We start from the raw sequence: 14,957 nt of genomic DNA, 5'->3' as shown, positions 1-14,957 counted from the left end.
AGGCCTCGAATGAAATAGTGTCGGTGGCCCCACAGTAAAAAATCCTGTGAGGATCCTTAGGGCCGGAGGTGGATATGGAGGAACAGGCGGAGGCTAAGGCATCGAAGGAGTTTTGACAGGGTATCATGGGCTGATGTGTGATGTTTTCGGAAGGTGTGGGTGTAATTTGAAGAGTTTTTGCAAGTTGGGGGTCAATTTTGTGAAGTGTAAGAGTTTGGGGCGGATTTTGTGAATACTTGGTTCGGTGGGGGTCGAATGGGAGTTTTACGGAAGATTTGGGGTCAATGTGAGGTAATCTTTTGGGGCGGGGGTCAATGTGGGATTTAGAGAAGTTTGGGGGTTGAAATTGGGAACAAATTATGGGAGTGGGGGGGTGTTCGAATTTAGTGGGTTTTGGCTCATTTGGGGCTTTTTGATCGAGCCCTAGCCGCCTCCCCCCTTCGTCTGTGGGAACCCTAGCCGCCTCCTCTCCACTTGTTCCGCCACTTCCGCTGGCGAGATAGCCGGCGCGGTCTCCATTTGGTGACTTATTACCTTCTGACCACGATCTTGCTATGGAGACGGAGGCGATTGGGGGCTTGTCCTCCTTTTTGATTTCTCCGTCGCTTCCAGCGATGCCGCTACCGCCGCTGCCACCCGTCGCATTGCCGGCGTAGGAGGCGTGGTCGAGAGCGACAGCGGCTGAGGCTCTACCGCCTCCCCTTCCGCCGCCGGGTCGACCTCCGTTTCTGGCTTGCCTCGCCTTCTTCATCTCATCCCACCATTCCGGGAACCCATGGATGTGGAAACACGTCTCTTTGGTGTGTTTCTTTCCTCCACAGTGATTGCATATTAACTTGCTCTTGTCTTCGTCTTTCTGATAATTAGGGTTTCTGGATGGATGGGGGTGATGTTGCGGCGTGGGTGCTCGGTTTCGATCATATACTGCGAGACCCATTCCGATTCCAGGTTCCTTCATTGCCGGGTTGAGTAATTTTTCATTTACGGACTCCCTTCTGACTAAACTGTACGCCTTCCTTGCGTTTGGAATAGGATCCATGTTTAGGATCTCCCTCTTGATCTTGCTATGTTGGTTGTCGTCGAGTGCCCACATGAATTGATATAATCGGTGTCTCTGTATATGTTGATTATACTTGTCGATGCTTGATGGGGTATCCATCGGATTTGGGTCCCTGGTATCGATAGATATCCAGAGATCTTGTAGTTTCTGCCATAGTTGTTCTAATGACAGATTTCCTTGCTTGATGCTGTATGCTTGCCTATGCAGGTCCGAAATCTGAAATTGATCGGCTCCGCTTCCATACGTTGTAGCCAGACTGTCCCATAAGTCGTAGGCTGTTTCGTATTGAGAAACCTCATTAACGAGGCTGTTTTCGATGTTGTTTATGATCCAATTAAAGCAGCAGTCGTCCCTTTGTTGCCATCAACTGTGGCTCGGATCTGTCGGAGGGGGAGGGTCTGGAACTCCAGTGATGTGAGATGCCAGGCCTTTCCCTCGTATCCCCCGACTCATCAGTTTCGCCCATAGTGGGTAGTTCTCACAGTTGAGCTTTTCGGCTAGGCGGACTTCGCCTAGTGATTCAGTGGATGAAGGCTGTTGGTTTTGGCTTTTCTGAGACAAGCTTAGTCTCATGAACTCAGCGAATTGTTCGGCTGAGAGAGTAATTGGTGGGTTGTTTTTCGGTGAATCTGACATGGTTGTTGGTTGTTTGTTTCAGGGTCTGCCGGTTTTGGCTTCTTGGTTCGAGATTGGTCCGAGACAGTGATGAGACTACTCTGAGTCTCACCCCTGCTCTGATACCATCTTAAAGCTAATCATCGAGAGTTATGGAGTAGTTCATAGTGTATGAGAAGATAGGCTATAGGAGAAGAAGATTGTATTATTTCTGTGTATGTATGTCACGGTTTCTACCCCCTTAAGTAGGAGAGCAGTACAAAGTATTTTAGGTAAAGCATCAACCTATTCTAGGACAATGTAATGAATATTAATTCTCAATCAATTACAAATCTTTCTCCTATAATTGTGTATTTCATTTAAGGAATGTTTTGACACTTTTACATATACAAGAAATTTAAACATACATTTTCCCAAGCCTTGTGGTAATATTAGCAAGATGTTGTAAAATTCTAAACAAACAAATAAAAGCAGAGATGTACATTATTATGAGAATAGTTACCAGAGGCATAGTGAAGTGCTGAACTGAGATTGAATAGATTTGTAGATCTGAAAAGAGAGAAGAATCACAAGATGTAAATATTTTCTTGTAACAAAAGATTGAGTCACGTGATGTAAATTGATCAGGCAAGAACGAAGAACCGACATAAAAAGTTAGGTTGACTTAGACTTCTAAGTCTCGTTATCATTCCCTTTTTTAATCAAATAATAATATAGTATTCCCTTTGTTCCATTAAATATGTAATATTTGAGAATCGGCACGGATTTTTATTCAGTGTTGTTTTATAAGTTAATGAAAAAATAATAAAGTAGGAGAGATTGAAAAAATATAGAGATATTTTCACTTTAGAAACGTTTTATTTTTAATAAAGCAATCTAAAAAGAAGAATATTTTATTTTTAATGAGATAAAAACTTCCATTTCCCGAAGGCTTGTGGTAATATTTGCAAGATCATGTAAAATTCTAAGCAAACAAATAAAAGCAGAGATGTCAAAATTAGTATGAAATTGTCACCTGAGAAATGTGAAAGGCAGAGTTGAATAGAATTGTAGATCTACAAAGAGAGAGTCACATGTAAATATGAGTGAAGGACTGATTCACAAGATGTAAATGAGTATGTGAATTGTTACTTGAGAGATGTGAAAGGGTTACCTTGAGATTGAATAGATTTGTAGATCTACAAAGAGACAATCACAAGATGTAAATATGATCTTACAAAAAGGAAGGAGCGAAGATCCAACCGAGAAACTCACTGTCACAGTAGTATACCAAAGACTTCTACTTATAAATAATTTACTCAACAAAGAAATATGGAGGAGTAAAGAGGAGTTGAGAAAGTAGAAGAGGAAGAAAAGAGAAAGAAGAAAAATTAGACAAAATATAAAAGAAAGTTTCAATATTAAAAATGAGACTATTTTTCATAGACACCTCAAAATGACAATATAGTCAATAATTTTCATGGAAAGAGGAGTATTTTTTAAACAAAGCAATATATTTATTATTTTTTATATATTTTTTTCTTATTTTATATATTTTTCATTGACCCCTCAAAATGACAATATAGTCAATATAGCTACAGTCTCATTTTTCTAGGAAGCATTTATTCTACCAAGTCAGAATATGAATTTGCAAGTAATTAACAAAGGAAGGAGCGAAGAACCAACCGAGAAACTCACTGTCACAGTACTATACCAAAGACTTCTACTAATATATTTTTTTTCTTATTTAATCATGTCGTCGACTTTATGTTTCTCTACATTCAAATTTAGATTTTTATATATCACTCATTGTAATGCGGGTGTGTGGGATTTGGTACGCAGGGTGTATATTTATCGTGGTGTGTGCTTTCTTTGTGGTGGCTGACTGTTACTTCTGTAATTTTGAATGTAATCTACTTTATTTCTAGGAACTGCAAATTGCCCAAAAAATATTAAATTTAGTCATGATTTGTTTGTAACAAGAAAGGATTTCCTCAACTCTGACTTAGTGCTAACATATGCCCACACACATTGAATAGTTATAATTCAAAGCTACGAGAGAGCATTTTATCAACTAAGTTGCATCTTGCATAAAATATTTTATAGAGAAGTGAAGCAATGAATAATTGCTCCATTCACATTCAAACATACAAATCTCCAAATCTTGCAAAGCAAAGGTAGCTTGCATCTTGGTCGAAGCACGAAGAGATGAACGTATGCGCGGACTCACTTTGTCGTCTCGACGCACACTCCATCCCATCTCCGTGATTACATTTGCAGAAAAATCAAAGTATAGCTATATACATACAAATGATTACCTAGAAAATCTTCAGAGGCTCTGGACTTGACAGTGTGTTGTATGTATGCACAACTTCACTCACCAAAGCCCCCAAGAAAAAACAATCACATCTAAAGCACGACGAACACCTGCACCACGGCAGCTAGCGCGTCTCATAATCACTCAACTGCAGACGACCTCCACGGAGAGCTTTTTCATCACACTTGGACATGGGTCACCTCCAAAGATCTGGGGTGTCACGGGCACCGTGCAAGAAGTTTGGCCGATGCAGTACTGCAAAACCCGGTTATGGTAATGAGAAGTCGAAAATTAGTTCAAGAAACATCTCAACAAGATCTAGTAGTAGTGATATAGAGAGGAGATATAAGTGTACCTTCTCAAAAACGTCGTAGGAATGGAACGCGTGGCAGCTTCCTTGTCGAAAGTTACCACAAGAGCCCTGAGGCGTTCCGAAGCTAGCAAATTTGATGGATGAGATCTTCTGCCCTGCATCACAAGAGAGGTGAGCTTTGGGCCTCAATGGTTTGTCCACTTTTCCTGATGCTTGTAGCTGATAGTTCACTAGGGTTGGCTGCCACTCGTATATGTCCGAGCATACGCTTGCTACTTCTCGTTTCGTTAGAGTGATGCCGCTTGGATTACCTCCCCATTCCTCAAAGACAACGAGAAGATTGCCAGTTGGACGGAGCCACGAGCGAGGAACATGGTACCTGTAAGCTAGAGTTAGGAATCTCGGTTTGATCGACGAATCTAAAACTAGACGAACAAGCAGATGTTGCACAAAGATTTTTGAATTACCATCTTTGAGAAGCTTCGCCGCAGTTTCTTAGGCATTTCTTTTCATTGAACCAACCGGCATAGTTGCATTCACCACAGCTGCCGGATGCTTTGTACTGATTCCAGTAGCGCCCGATGCTCTCACCATTGATCCATATCTGACCTTTACTCATCGTGTTCAAATCTAAAGCCAACGGCTCGTTTCCTCCCGGAGCATTGAAAGTAGTCTGTCAACAGCCAAACATGCTTAGATGAACCTACCTAACATGAACCTGAGCAAAGCACCAAAGTTCTCTAAGCAAAATATACTCACCTTGTACCATGTTAATGGCTGCCTTTGTGCAACATAGGATCCTTCAACCCACTCAACGTTCGAGATTCCACTGAGAGAATTAAGACTTAGAGATTCCCCCTTCAGACCAACCTGTCCACCAAAACCACGACGCAAATGAGGGGGAGAAAGAACTAAATGATGAAAAGAGGGTGTTGAAATGATAAAAATATCACCTTGTAAGTCCATTTCTGCCATGTCAAGTCTCTTCTCCCTCCGTTAAGGCCACTGAGTGAAACAGGGCCTAGGACGCCAGCATTCCACGTCTCGAAATGAGGCCCCACGTTCTGAGAAAAACATTGAAAGATAAGAATATCAAGACTATGAAGTATGAACAAATAATCCAAAAAACCCATTTTCTTCAACAATATATCATAGTGTGTATGTTTGGATGTAGTTGAGAAAGGAAATAGGAGACGAACCGGGAGCCCAACCGCAATGCTCAGCTGAGAGATTTTGTTAACACCTGCTCTTAGATTCATACCTTTACTGAAAGTTAACTTAGGCCTATCTTGACTTCCATAGGTAGTTCCTGCAAGAAATTACAAATATGTGGCGAGTAAATATGTATTCATAATTATCCTTTTAGATGTTACTTCGAGCTAAAATCAACCCAAATGAAGCCTCAAAAGCCGAAATGGCAGGTGTTAGGCTTCATGAAATACAAGAGTCTGAACATGAAATGGAGAAACCTGATCAGAATCATAAGCATTGATTTTAAAATCTAATTGGATGGGTGTGAAGAAAATGCTTTGGGTAAATGGAGATATTAAGTTCAGTCGAGCATTCACTTGTTCCGATCCTTAGGTATCAAATTTAACCAAAATTCAATAGATAAAGATTGTCGAGTTTATTGCAAGTTGGATAACTTGCCTGATAATTGACCATTGATGAATACATGCAAGGCATGGCCAGCAGAATTGACAGTAAGAACAGGCCACTTGCCGCCTTTCAGAAACCCTTCATGAGAATCGACCCTCACACTGGTTATTAGCAACAAGCGAGGAAAGTTAAGTACAAGAAGTCAAGAAAGAAATCGAACTCCATTTTAACAAAAGCTACATGTGCACTTACTCTGTAGTATACCACAGATAATCAGATTTATCCCAGGTTGTATTGATCTGCTCCCTCAATCCAACCAGTGTAAACGAACGCTCATCGTGCGATGATGCCGTATCTTCAATATATGATTGCCAGTTAAATCCTCTATTGATAGGGGTCATCTTCATTTGTGCACTTTGAGCACCAATCTTGACGTGGAAAATTCAAAACGGTATGATTATTAAAATTCACCTTAAAGCATAAAAAATGCGAATAAACATACAAATGATCTTTTTCCTTACCCTAGCCGTGTTGTAAACAGTGTTCTTGCAGTCGGGAAGGATGCTGATGGACCAGGGAGGCAAGTTGTAATGCCTATTCCAGAGGGAGACAGTTGCATATGAATGTTGGTCGTAGTTTGCAAGAAAAGCTGCACAAGCTCCATTTTTCGACCTGAAAACATGAGCCTGCATAAAAATAATGGATGTTCGTGTCAGGATTTACCATCAAGATTTCAGTCAGAGAAAGAAAAGGAAACAACATCAAACCTCTTGGTTGTGTCCGAGTGGCATGACAGTCGGATCCCCGGAAATCAGAGCTGGTTCACAGAGTTTAATTGCCCTGTGCAGATCTCTTAGATGACCCCATTTCGGCTGCCTCAGTAACCCTACACAAAAAACGATACATAATTTTAGCTTCGCGTATCATTTTGGAAAGATAGCATGTCAAACGAAGCGCAGCAATTTTATGATAGTGACAGCAAAAACCATTGAAAAATCCAACATCTTACGATAGAGTATAGACAAAAGCTAAGAGACAGGGGCTTTTGGATACGAAGCAGATACAACCGGCTACCTTGAGGGAAACGAATATTGTATGGATACACGTCCTAATCAACTTTTGTCCGTAAGTTTTAAACAAGACATCCATGTCTCTGTTAAGGTTGCTTACGTTACTTTGTCATCACGAATGGAAAACAAAATCCAATATTTTTGTCGTATATATCGGATCTATTTGTTAGAAAAATCAGTCTAATTATATTGCAGGTAACTAAATAGAATTGGCAGTAAGAAAGATGGAGTAGTATTTAAATACAGGTTTAGTCAACTCTCACTTTATTCATTTCAAATTTAGATGATCACTGTGTTAAAATAAGTTGAGTCAAATGGATTTGTTAATCTAGAAAGAGATAATTCCAATATGTAAAGATATGATCGAGCAAAAAGGAGAGTTGACTTGACTTGACTCGAATGCAGGAAAGAGAGATTAACAAATTACTACTCTCTCCATCTCTTAAAATTTATCACTTATTTTCATTTTTGTCTCTCTCTAAAAATTATGTCACTTTTTATTTTTACCATTTTTGGTAATAAACCTCATATTCTACTAACTCATTTTTACCTATATTTTATTATAAAACTAATATATAAAAGTAGGGCACATATGTTACTAATTTTTTCGAACTAACTTTCTATTACATTTCTTAAAACACATGCTAGATCAAGTGGTAACAAATTATTAGGGACGGAAGGAGTACAATAGTATATATGAAGTTGACTTGACTATGTCTAGCAATTTTGCAATTCTCCAAAAGTAATGTTACATTATTAGGGTAATTACATAAATAATAGTATTTCCTATGTTCGATAAAAATAGAGAGGTATTCAATTTTGGTAAATTTAATAAAAAAAAATAGTTTTTTTTATGCTAACTTCTTTCTCACTAATGAGGTGGACTTCATTCTCCATTACGATATTTCAATAACTTTTTCTTTATATACCTCGTATTATTTATCGATTATGCATTAAAACTCATGTCGCTCCAAATATTTTTTTATGAAATGGAAAGAGTATAAAATATTTTACCTTATTTTTATATTAATATAAAAAATTTGAAGTTTGCACAAATCATATAAAAAAAATTATACACAATGCATCTTAATATTTTCCATTCTTTACCTATCTAAAGTACAAAAAAGTTTGTTACTTATATTGGTACAGAAAGTATATCATTATCTTATATTGGCACAAAAATTTCATAATTAGTTCATATTTTGTACACTATGATAGTAAAGAGTAAATGGAGTCCCAACACATACTCCTATGACATAATATATTAAATTGAAATGTGGACGAGGGATTGAAGGAATCCCGTATATTTGTCCCACCTCTCAAAAGTTCCATGCCTTGTGTTTGTATTTGATTTTCCATTATCAATTGCGAAGTATCATGATTTTAATTCTCTTCGTCCCATAAAAATATAAATATTTAAAATGACACGAAAATTAATATATAATTAATAAAGTAAGAGAGAGATAAAAAAAGTAATTATACTATTGTTACTACTTACTCGCTACTATATTTCAATACTTTATAAACATCTCCGTATCCCATGCCATCATTCAGTGAAACACGTTCATTCAGCTCTGCATAAGCATTTCTCCATGTATAATTGGCTCTCTTGCAGTGGCGTATCCAGAATATTTGATTCAGGGGTGTGCGAAATATAAGACAAAATTATATAACTCATTAAATAATACTAGTACATCTTTAAATACTATTCGATTTTTAAATTGCATGTTTTAACGTACAAATAACACTTTTTATAATAAAGTTAAACTAACAATTTTACGACAAATTCATGCGATGTGAATATATAAATTGTGATAATTATATTTAGTACTCCTTAAATAATCTTTAAAATAAAACTCTACAATAAATAACACGTGTAATGCAATTTATTTAGCAATTTATGTTACAATAATTATTCAATGTGATATAATCCTATATTGTTTATCTAAATTATATTTAGGGTAAATTGCTTCAAAAGTCGTAACTTTGCAAATAGTCTGGTATTTCCCGTAAACTTTAAAAGTTGCATGAAAAGTCATGAACTTTACATTTGGGTGCCGATTTCCCGTGTCGGGTATCCCGGCCATCCGGGTGCTGACGTGTAAATTTTATGCTGAAGTGGCGGATGATTAGGATGTTGACTATGCATTAAATGACTTTTTCTTTCTTTTTAATTTTCGTTTCCCTTCCCCTAATTTACTAACTAAACTCACTGCTCAAAAAACTCAAATTCACTTGCAGTCATCATGCTTCCAAGTGCTACACCGATAAAAACGTCGTCCTGGATTGGCATCCATCTTAGATGTAACAACTTCAGCTTCAATTTCGTGATTACAAACCACGACTTCTAGCCTTGGCCAACTTCTATGGCTCGAATTATGCGACGATGTGGACATTCTAAATCAAATCAAAATTACGCTCAAATTATAGCTGTTGGACAGTGGCAAACAACAAATCATCAAAGAGACTCAACATTATGTTCAAATCGTCAATGCAAAGCTGCAAATCTGAACATTAATTCAACTTGTTCAACCACTAAATTCAACCAAAACCCAATCTGCAACAATCTGATTTTTGAATCTGCAAACCTAAATTCAACCTGCAAATCTGATTTCAAACAATCTGCAAACCTAAATTCAACCCACAACAAATAAACAAATCTGCAAACAATCTATTTTATGCCTCAATTCGAGTTCGAATAAACAAGTAAACAAATCTGCAAACAAATAGACAAATCGATTTCGAATTCATGCTTCAATTCGAGTTTGAATCGAATCGGAATCGGAATCGAACCCTACCCTATATTCGAAAACCCAACCAGAAATCGAACCCTAGATCCAACAATCGATTTCGAATAGACATACATCCAGATTTCGTAAATCAAATTCATTGGTTTGATTAAATCTAACCTCGTATTTGATTGAAGGAGAAATCGTGAGGAATCGCGACGGTAGATGGAGGAATCGCCACCCTACCTGTGGAGGAAACACGATGGGATTGTAGATTGACGAATCGTGACCAGTTACATGCGCAATGGAGAAGAAAGAGTTGAAATCTCTACGGGAATTGAGAAGAGACATAAACCCTAAATTGATATACATTTTAATTTAATTGAAACTAAAAAACGACGTCGTTTTATTGTTCTGCCGGAGATTTTGCCATGTCACGCCTCCGGCGAGCCACGTAGGATTAGTTTTTGCCAGAAATGTACCGGGTCGGGTCGTACGGGAAATTTGCAACACCTGGTAAAGTTCATGACTTTTCATGCAACTTTTAAAGTTTACGGGAAATACCAAACTATTTGCAAAGTTGACTACATTTGAAGCAATTTACCCTTATATTTATATCAAAAGATAATAGGATAGAAAGAAGAAAGAGTTGACAAATTATTCAGTCGTACAAATTATTCAGCAAAAACATAAGTACCAATTCAGATGAAAAAAACTCCCAAATTACGCCCCGGATACGCCACTGCTCTCTCGCCCCTCAAGATGATGTAGAGTTTGCACTGGAATCACTTTTTGGCAACAAATTTGACGACACACTTCTAAGGAGCGAGTGGTTACAATCAGCCTACAACACTCGACAGAAACGGGACATCCAACCTTTAAAAAATCAATATTTTCCCACACATCATCTAATATCAGCACTGAATTCTTCATCTCAGACAAAGTTGTATGGAGTCTCGCTGCCCTTATGTCTTCATTATCCTCACCCCCAAAGTCCAGACCTATGAAACGAGCTATTTTATCTTGTAACTTCGTAACACTAAATTCTGGAGAGACTGTAACCCAAATCACACGTCCCTGAGGGTCTTGGAGGAGTTGATTGTGAATGTGCTTTGCCAGTGTCGTTTTGCCCACACCACCCATACCATGAATACCAATGCTCGACACTTGCCCACTCTCCAAATGTTTCAAAATCGTTTCCAAATTTTCATTAAAAGCTTCACCAACCATCTCATTTGTCAAGAATCTCCCCCACTTCCACAAACATCATGGGCAAGTTCACCAAAATTCTGACTTTGCTCAACAAGCAAGTCAACCTTTTCATTTAGTTTAGCTGGCAACCCTCCATCAATCAATCTCACAATAAATCCTTCAGATTCCACTTTAGTCCCCAACTCAACAACTTGATTTTTAACGGACCTCACTTCTTCCAACCACTCCTCAACTTCGCGCTTCCTTTTCTTTCGACCAGAACGCTCTGAGTTCTTGATTTCCTCCTCAACATCAGATGCCTTAGCACACAATGACTCCAACTTTTTCTGCAGAGCCTTTAAAATGAGCTCAAAGTCCTTTATACTTTTCACATTGTTGTGTGCATTATCCGCCGTTTGATCCACCAACTTTGACAAAAATGACTCTCCCAGCTTTGTCAAAATCGACTCTAAAACCCGGCTTAACATTTTCACCACTTTGCTTTTCCTTGAGTAAACATAAACCAAAAACAAGAATTATTATATGAGAAAAATAGCTACAACTCATTTTTCTAGCAAGCATCTATCCAGTCCGAAAATGAATTTGCAAGTAATGAACAAAGCAAGATTTCAGAGTTTACCATAATTATTCAAAATGATGCTAAGCACTATTAATCTACAAGCACGATGTTAAGCATGATAGTAAGCACTAGCAATCTACAAGCATGATTGTTAGAGTTTACGATAATTATTCAAAATTTCCTTCATTTTACATGTTCAAGAAATTAAAACTTTCATTTCCGGGAATATTAGCAAGATCTTGTTAAATTCTAAACGAACAAATAAAAGCAGAGATGTAAATTAAGTATGAGAATTGTTACCTGAGAGATGTGAACGTCTGAGCTGAGATTAAAATTGAATAGATTTGTAGATCTAGAAAGAGAAAATCACAAGATGTTTGAATGTGTGGTGCAAAAAGGAGGAAGTGAAAGAGAAATTAATCAGGCAAGAAAGAGAGATTCACAGTAGTATATGAAGTTGACTTGGACTTAGTCTTGCATTTTTCCAACTATTATTGCTATGCACTTGCCATGTTATTTCATGTAACTCTTGAGAAAAATGAATTAAAAAAATTTAGATAATAAAGATTGTATAATTAATTCAGATAATAAAGATTGTATAATTATATTTATATTTCAGAAAAAAAATGTTTAATAAAAGATATAAAACGTTATATCTTTTATGCGTTTTTTCATATTATTCTAAATGAAGCATTTTACCATCGACAAAAAATTTCATACAGTTCTAAATTCGGTTATGAATGGAATAAATAAATTGTATGCTTACATATAGGTGTACATTACAATAAGAAATACTCACTCCGTCCCACTATAGTAGATGCGTTTCATTTTGAGCACTCGTTTTAGAAAATAATAATAAATATTCCCTCTGTCCCAGCTAAGATAACACATTTTCTTTTTTAGTTTGTCCCAAATAAGATAACACATTTCTATTTTTGGTGATTTTCTCTCTCCAATTAATATACACAATCACAGTTTCTCACCATAGTTAAAATATTCAACTTTCTTTCCCTTTTCATTTAATACTTACACCCACCTTTTATATCTTCAATTAAATACATTAACTAACAACTCCTAAAATCTTGTGTCGACTAAGAAACGTATCATCTTAGCCGGGACAGAGGGAGTAGTTAAAGTGAAAAGAAAATAAAGTAAGAGAGATATTGATATAGATAAGAGTCTTTTCTACTTTATTATCTCTCTTAATTTACTTTATCTTCACTTTAATTATTTATTATTATTTTTGCAAAACGAGTGTTTAAAATGAAACGCTTCTACCACAATGACAGATGAAGTACAAATAAAGAAAAATATGCAACAAAGGATCAAAAAGAAAAATAATTACTAATCAATATATATTTCACATATATAAATTTTAGTTACTGTTAAATTGTTATGTGAATTGATCGTGGGCAGCAGTTTCCTTTTATATGTATGGTTTTACCTATTAAATCTGTTTTATCATTTGATTGGTAGTTTAATTATATAGTACTGTATAAAGGTGCAAATCCTACTAAAGCAAACTAGAAAAGTAAGAGCAAGGGGATATGGCAGATGCAATGATCTCATACATGTGTGATCAGCTAATTGTAAAATTGGCTGATTTGTCATTAATTTTTTCTTCTAGTGGTTTTTGCTTAATGAATTCACTTAATCAGCTTTATGCAACTTTTGTGTTTGTAAGTTTGTGCATTCTCAACAGGGTGATGGACTTCAAGTGAAAGTGAACAAGCTGTTATCTGCAAAGACACTTCTTCCATATGACTATTACTACTTGAAAAACTGCAGGCCGTCAACAATCAGGGTTAGTATCTTAATTTGTTACTTTTCTTGAAGACTCATGTATTCGTGATATCATGCAACTACCAAATGTGTGTATGAGTGTACCTTCTTTTGCAGACTGATGAAGTGTATCCATATTATATCAATAATCACTTAAGCTTCAAAGTGATGTATCATAGAGATGAAGAAGTGAATTCTGTTAGAATTGTGGGGTTTGAAGTTACTCCTAACAGTTTACCTTTTTAATTGTGTTGTTGGACTTGTTCAAAGACTGTTATTATTTCATTCCTTCAGGATTTGATGCATTGCTTTTTTCCTTCAGCATTAAGCACGAGGTCCAGTGGGATAATACTAATAGATTGAATGTGTCGACATGCAACAATAGCAACAGATACATGTTTGAAAAGGGTGGTGGTGTTTCTCTACAGGAAATTTATGCAGGCGCAGATATCATATTTTCATATGATGTTGCCTACAAGGTATCTCCTTTTCTTTTCTTGATTTTTGGAATGGTTTTATTTTTCCATATGAATCATCCTTCAGCAAATCTCCGGTGTAGGAGAGTGATATCAAGTGGGCATCAAGGTGGGATGCCTACCTCTTGGTCAATGATGGACAAATCCACTGGTTCTCAATTGCCAACTCCTTGTTGATCATGCTCTTCCTCTGTGGCACAGTGGCAATGATCATGATACGGACTCTGCGCAAGGGCATTGCAAGCTATGATCAACTGGAAAGCAAAGACGAAGCTCATGAAGAAACGGGGTGGAAGCTGGTCCATAGCGATGTTTTCAGACCACCTTTGAATGTGGAAGTGGTGTGCGTCTGTGCAGGATCCGAACTTCAGACGCTTGGGACGACACTTGCGACAATGATCTTTGTGTTGCTAGGCTGCTTCTCCTATTTCAACCATGGATGGCTCATGACTGCCATGGCTTCTCATGAGCTTCTTTGGTGGCTATTCCTCTTCTCATCTCCACAAAATGTTCAAGACCACAGACTGGAAGAGGGGTGCCTTGAAAACAGCCCTCCTCCTCCCCGTTATTGTTCTCTGAGTGTTCTTTTGCAGTAAGAACTCTCATTTGGGGTGAAATGTTATCTTCGGGCGTACCCTTTGAAACAGTGCTTGCACTTTCTATCCTGTGGTTTGGAGTTTCAGGTCCATTAGTGTTTCTTGGTGGCTATTTTGGAAACCTGTAAAATCCCAAGAAAGATTCCTAAACAGCCATGGTACCTCAGACCTGTCATTTCTATACTAGTGGGAGGCATTATTCCGTTTGTATCGGTTCTCATTGAGCTTCAGTTCATCCAGACCTACCTATGGATGAACCAGTTGGGTTTTCTGTTCGGCTTCCTCTTAGTAATCTTTGTTGTCTTGATGATATTGTGCGCGGAAATAGCAGTGGTCTTCTGCTATCTGCAGTTGTGCAGTGAAGACTACAAGTGGTGGTGGAGAGCCTTCTTGAATGGTGTCTCCTCTGCATTCTACCTTCTTGTGTATTCAGTTTTCTACTTCTTCGCTAAGTGTAGATCGTAATGCGGGTATGTGGGATATGGTACGCAGGTTATATATTTATCGTGTTGTGCGCTTTCTACGTTGTGACTAGCTCAGCCGGCTTCTACGCCTGCTTATGGTTTGTCAGGATGATCTATTCATCCGTGAAGATTGAGTGAAGTGGAATTATGTTATATTTTCCAAAATGTGACTTCTGTAGTTTTGAA

The 14,957-nt window shown here is 37.4% G+C and overlaps 1 protein-coding gene and 1 pseudogene across 1 annotated transcript; one reads left to right on the top strand and one right to left on the bottom strand.

Moving 5' to 3' along the window:
- Nucleotides 1-3,752: 3,752 nt before the first annotated feature.
- On the bottom strand, nt 3,753-10,912 carry LOC121782747 (beta-galactosidase-like). The gene is made up of 11 exons (XM_042180692.1): nt 10,559-10,912; nt 6,651-6,806; nt 6,405-6,569; nt 6,136-6,311; nt 5,935-6,044; nt 5,484-5,593; nt 5,238-5,348; nt 5,044-5,154; nt 4,752-4,957; nt 4,327-4,663; nt 3,753-4,226 (listed from the first exon to the last, which is right to left on the bottom strand). Exons 1-11 carry the CDS (start codon nt 10,910-10,912, stop codon nt 4,116-4,118), a joined length of 1,947 nt encoding a protein of 648 aa, XP_042036626.1. The 3' UTR covers nt 3,753-4,115.
- Nucleotides 10,913-13,000: 2,088 nt separating this feature from the next.
- On the top strand, nt 13,001-14,909 carry LOC121782745 (annotated as a pseudogene).
- The last annotated feature ends 48 nt before the right edge of the window (nt 14,910-14,957 follow it).

The sequence above is a fragment of the Salvia splendens genome, chromosome 20, assembly GCF_004379255.2.
Source record: "Salvia splendens isolate huo1 chromosome 20, SspV2, whole genome shotgun sequence".
In the NCBI taxonomy this organism is placed as follows: Eukaryota; Viridiplantae; Streptophyta; class Magnoliopsida; order Lamiales; family Lamiaceae; genus Salvia; species Salvia splendens.
This window is presented reverse-complemented; position numbering and strand designations above follow the sequence as displayed.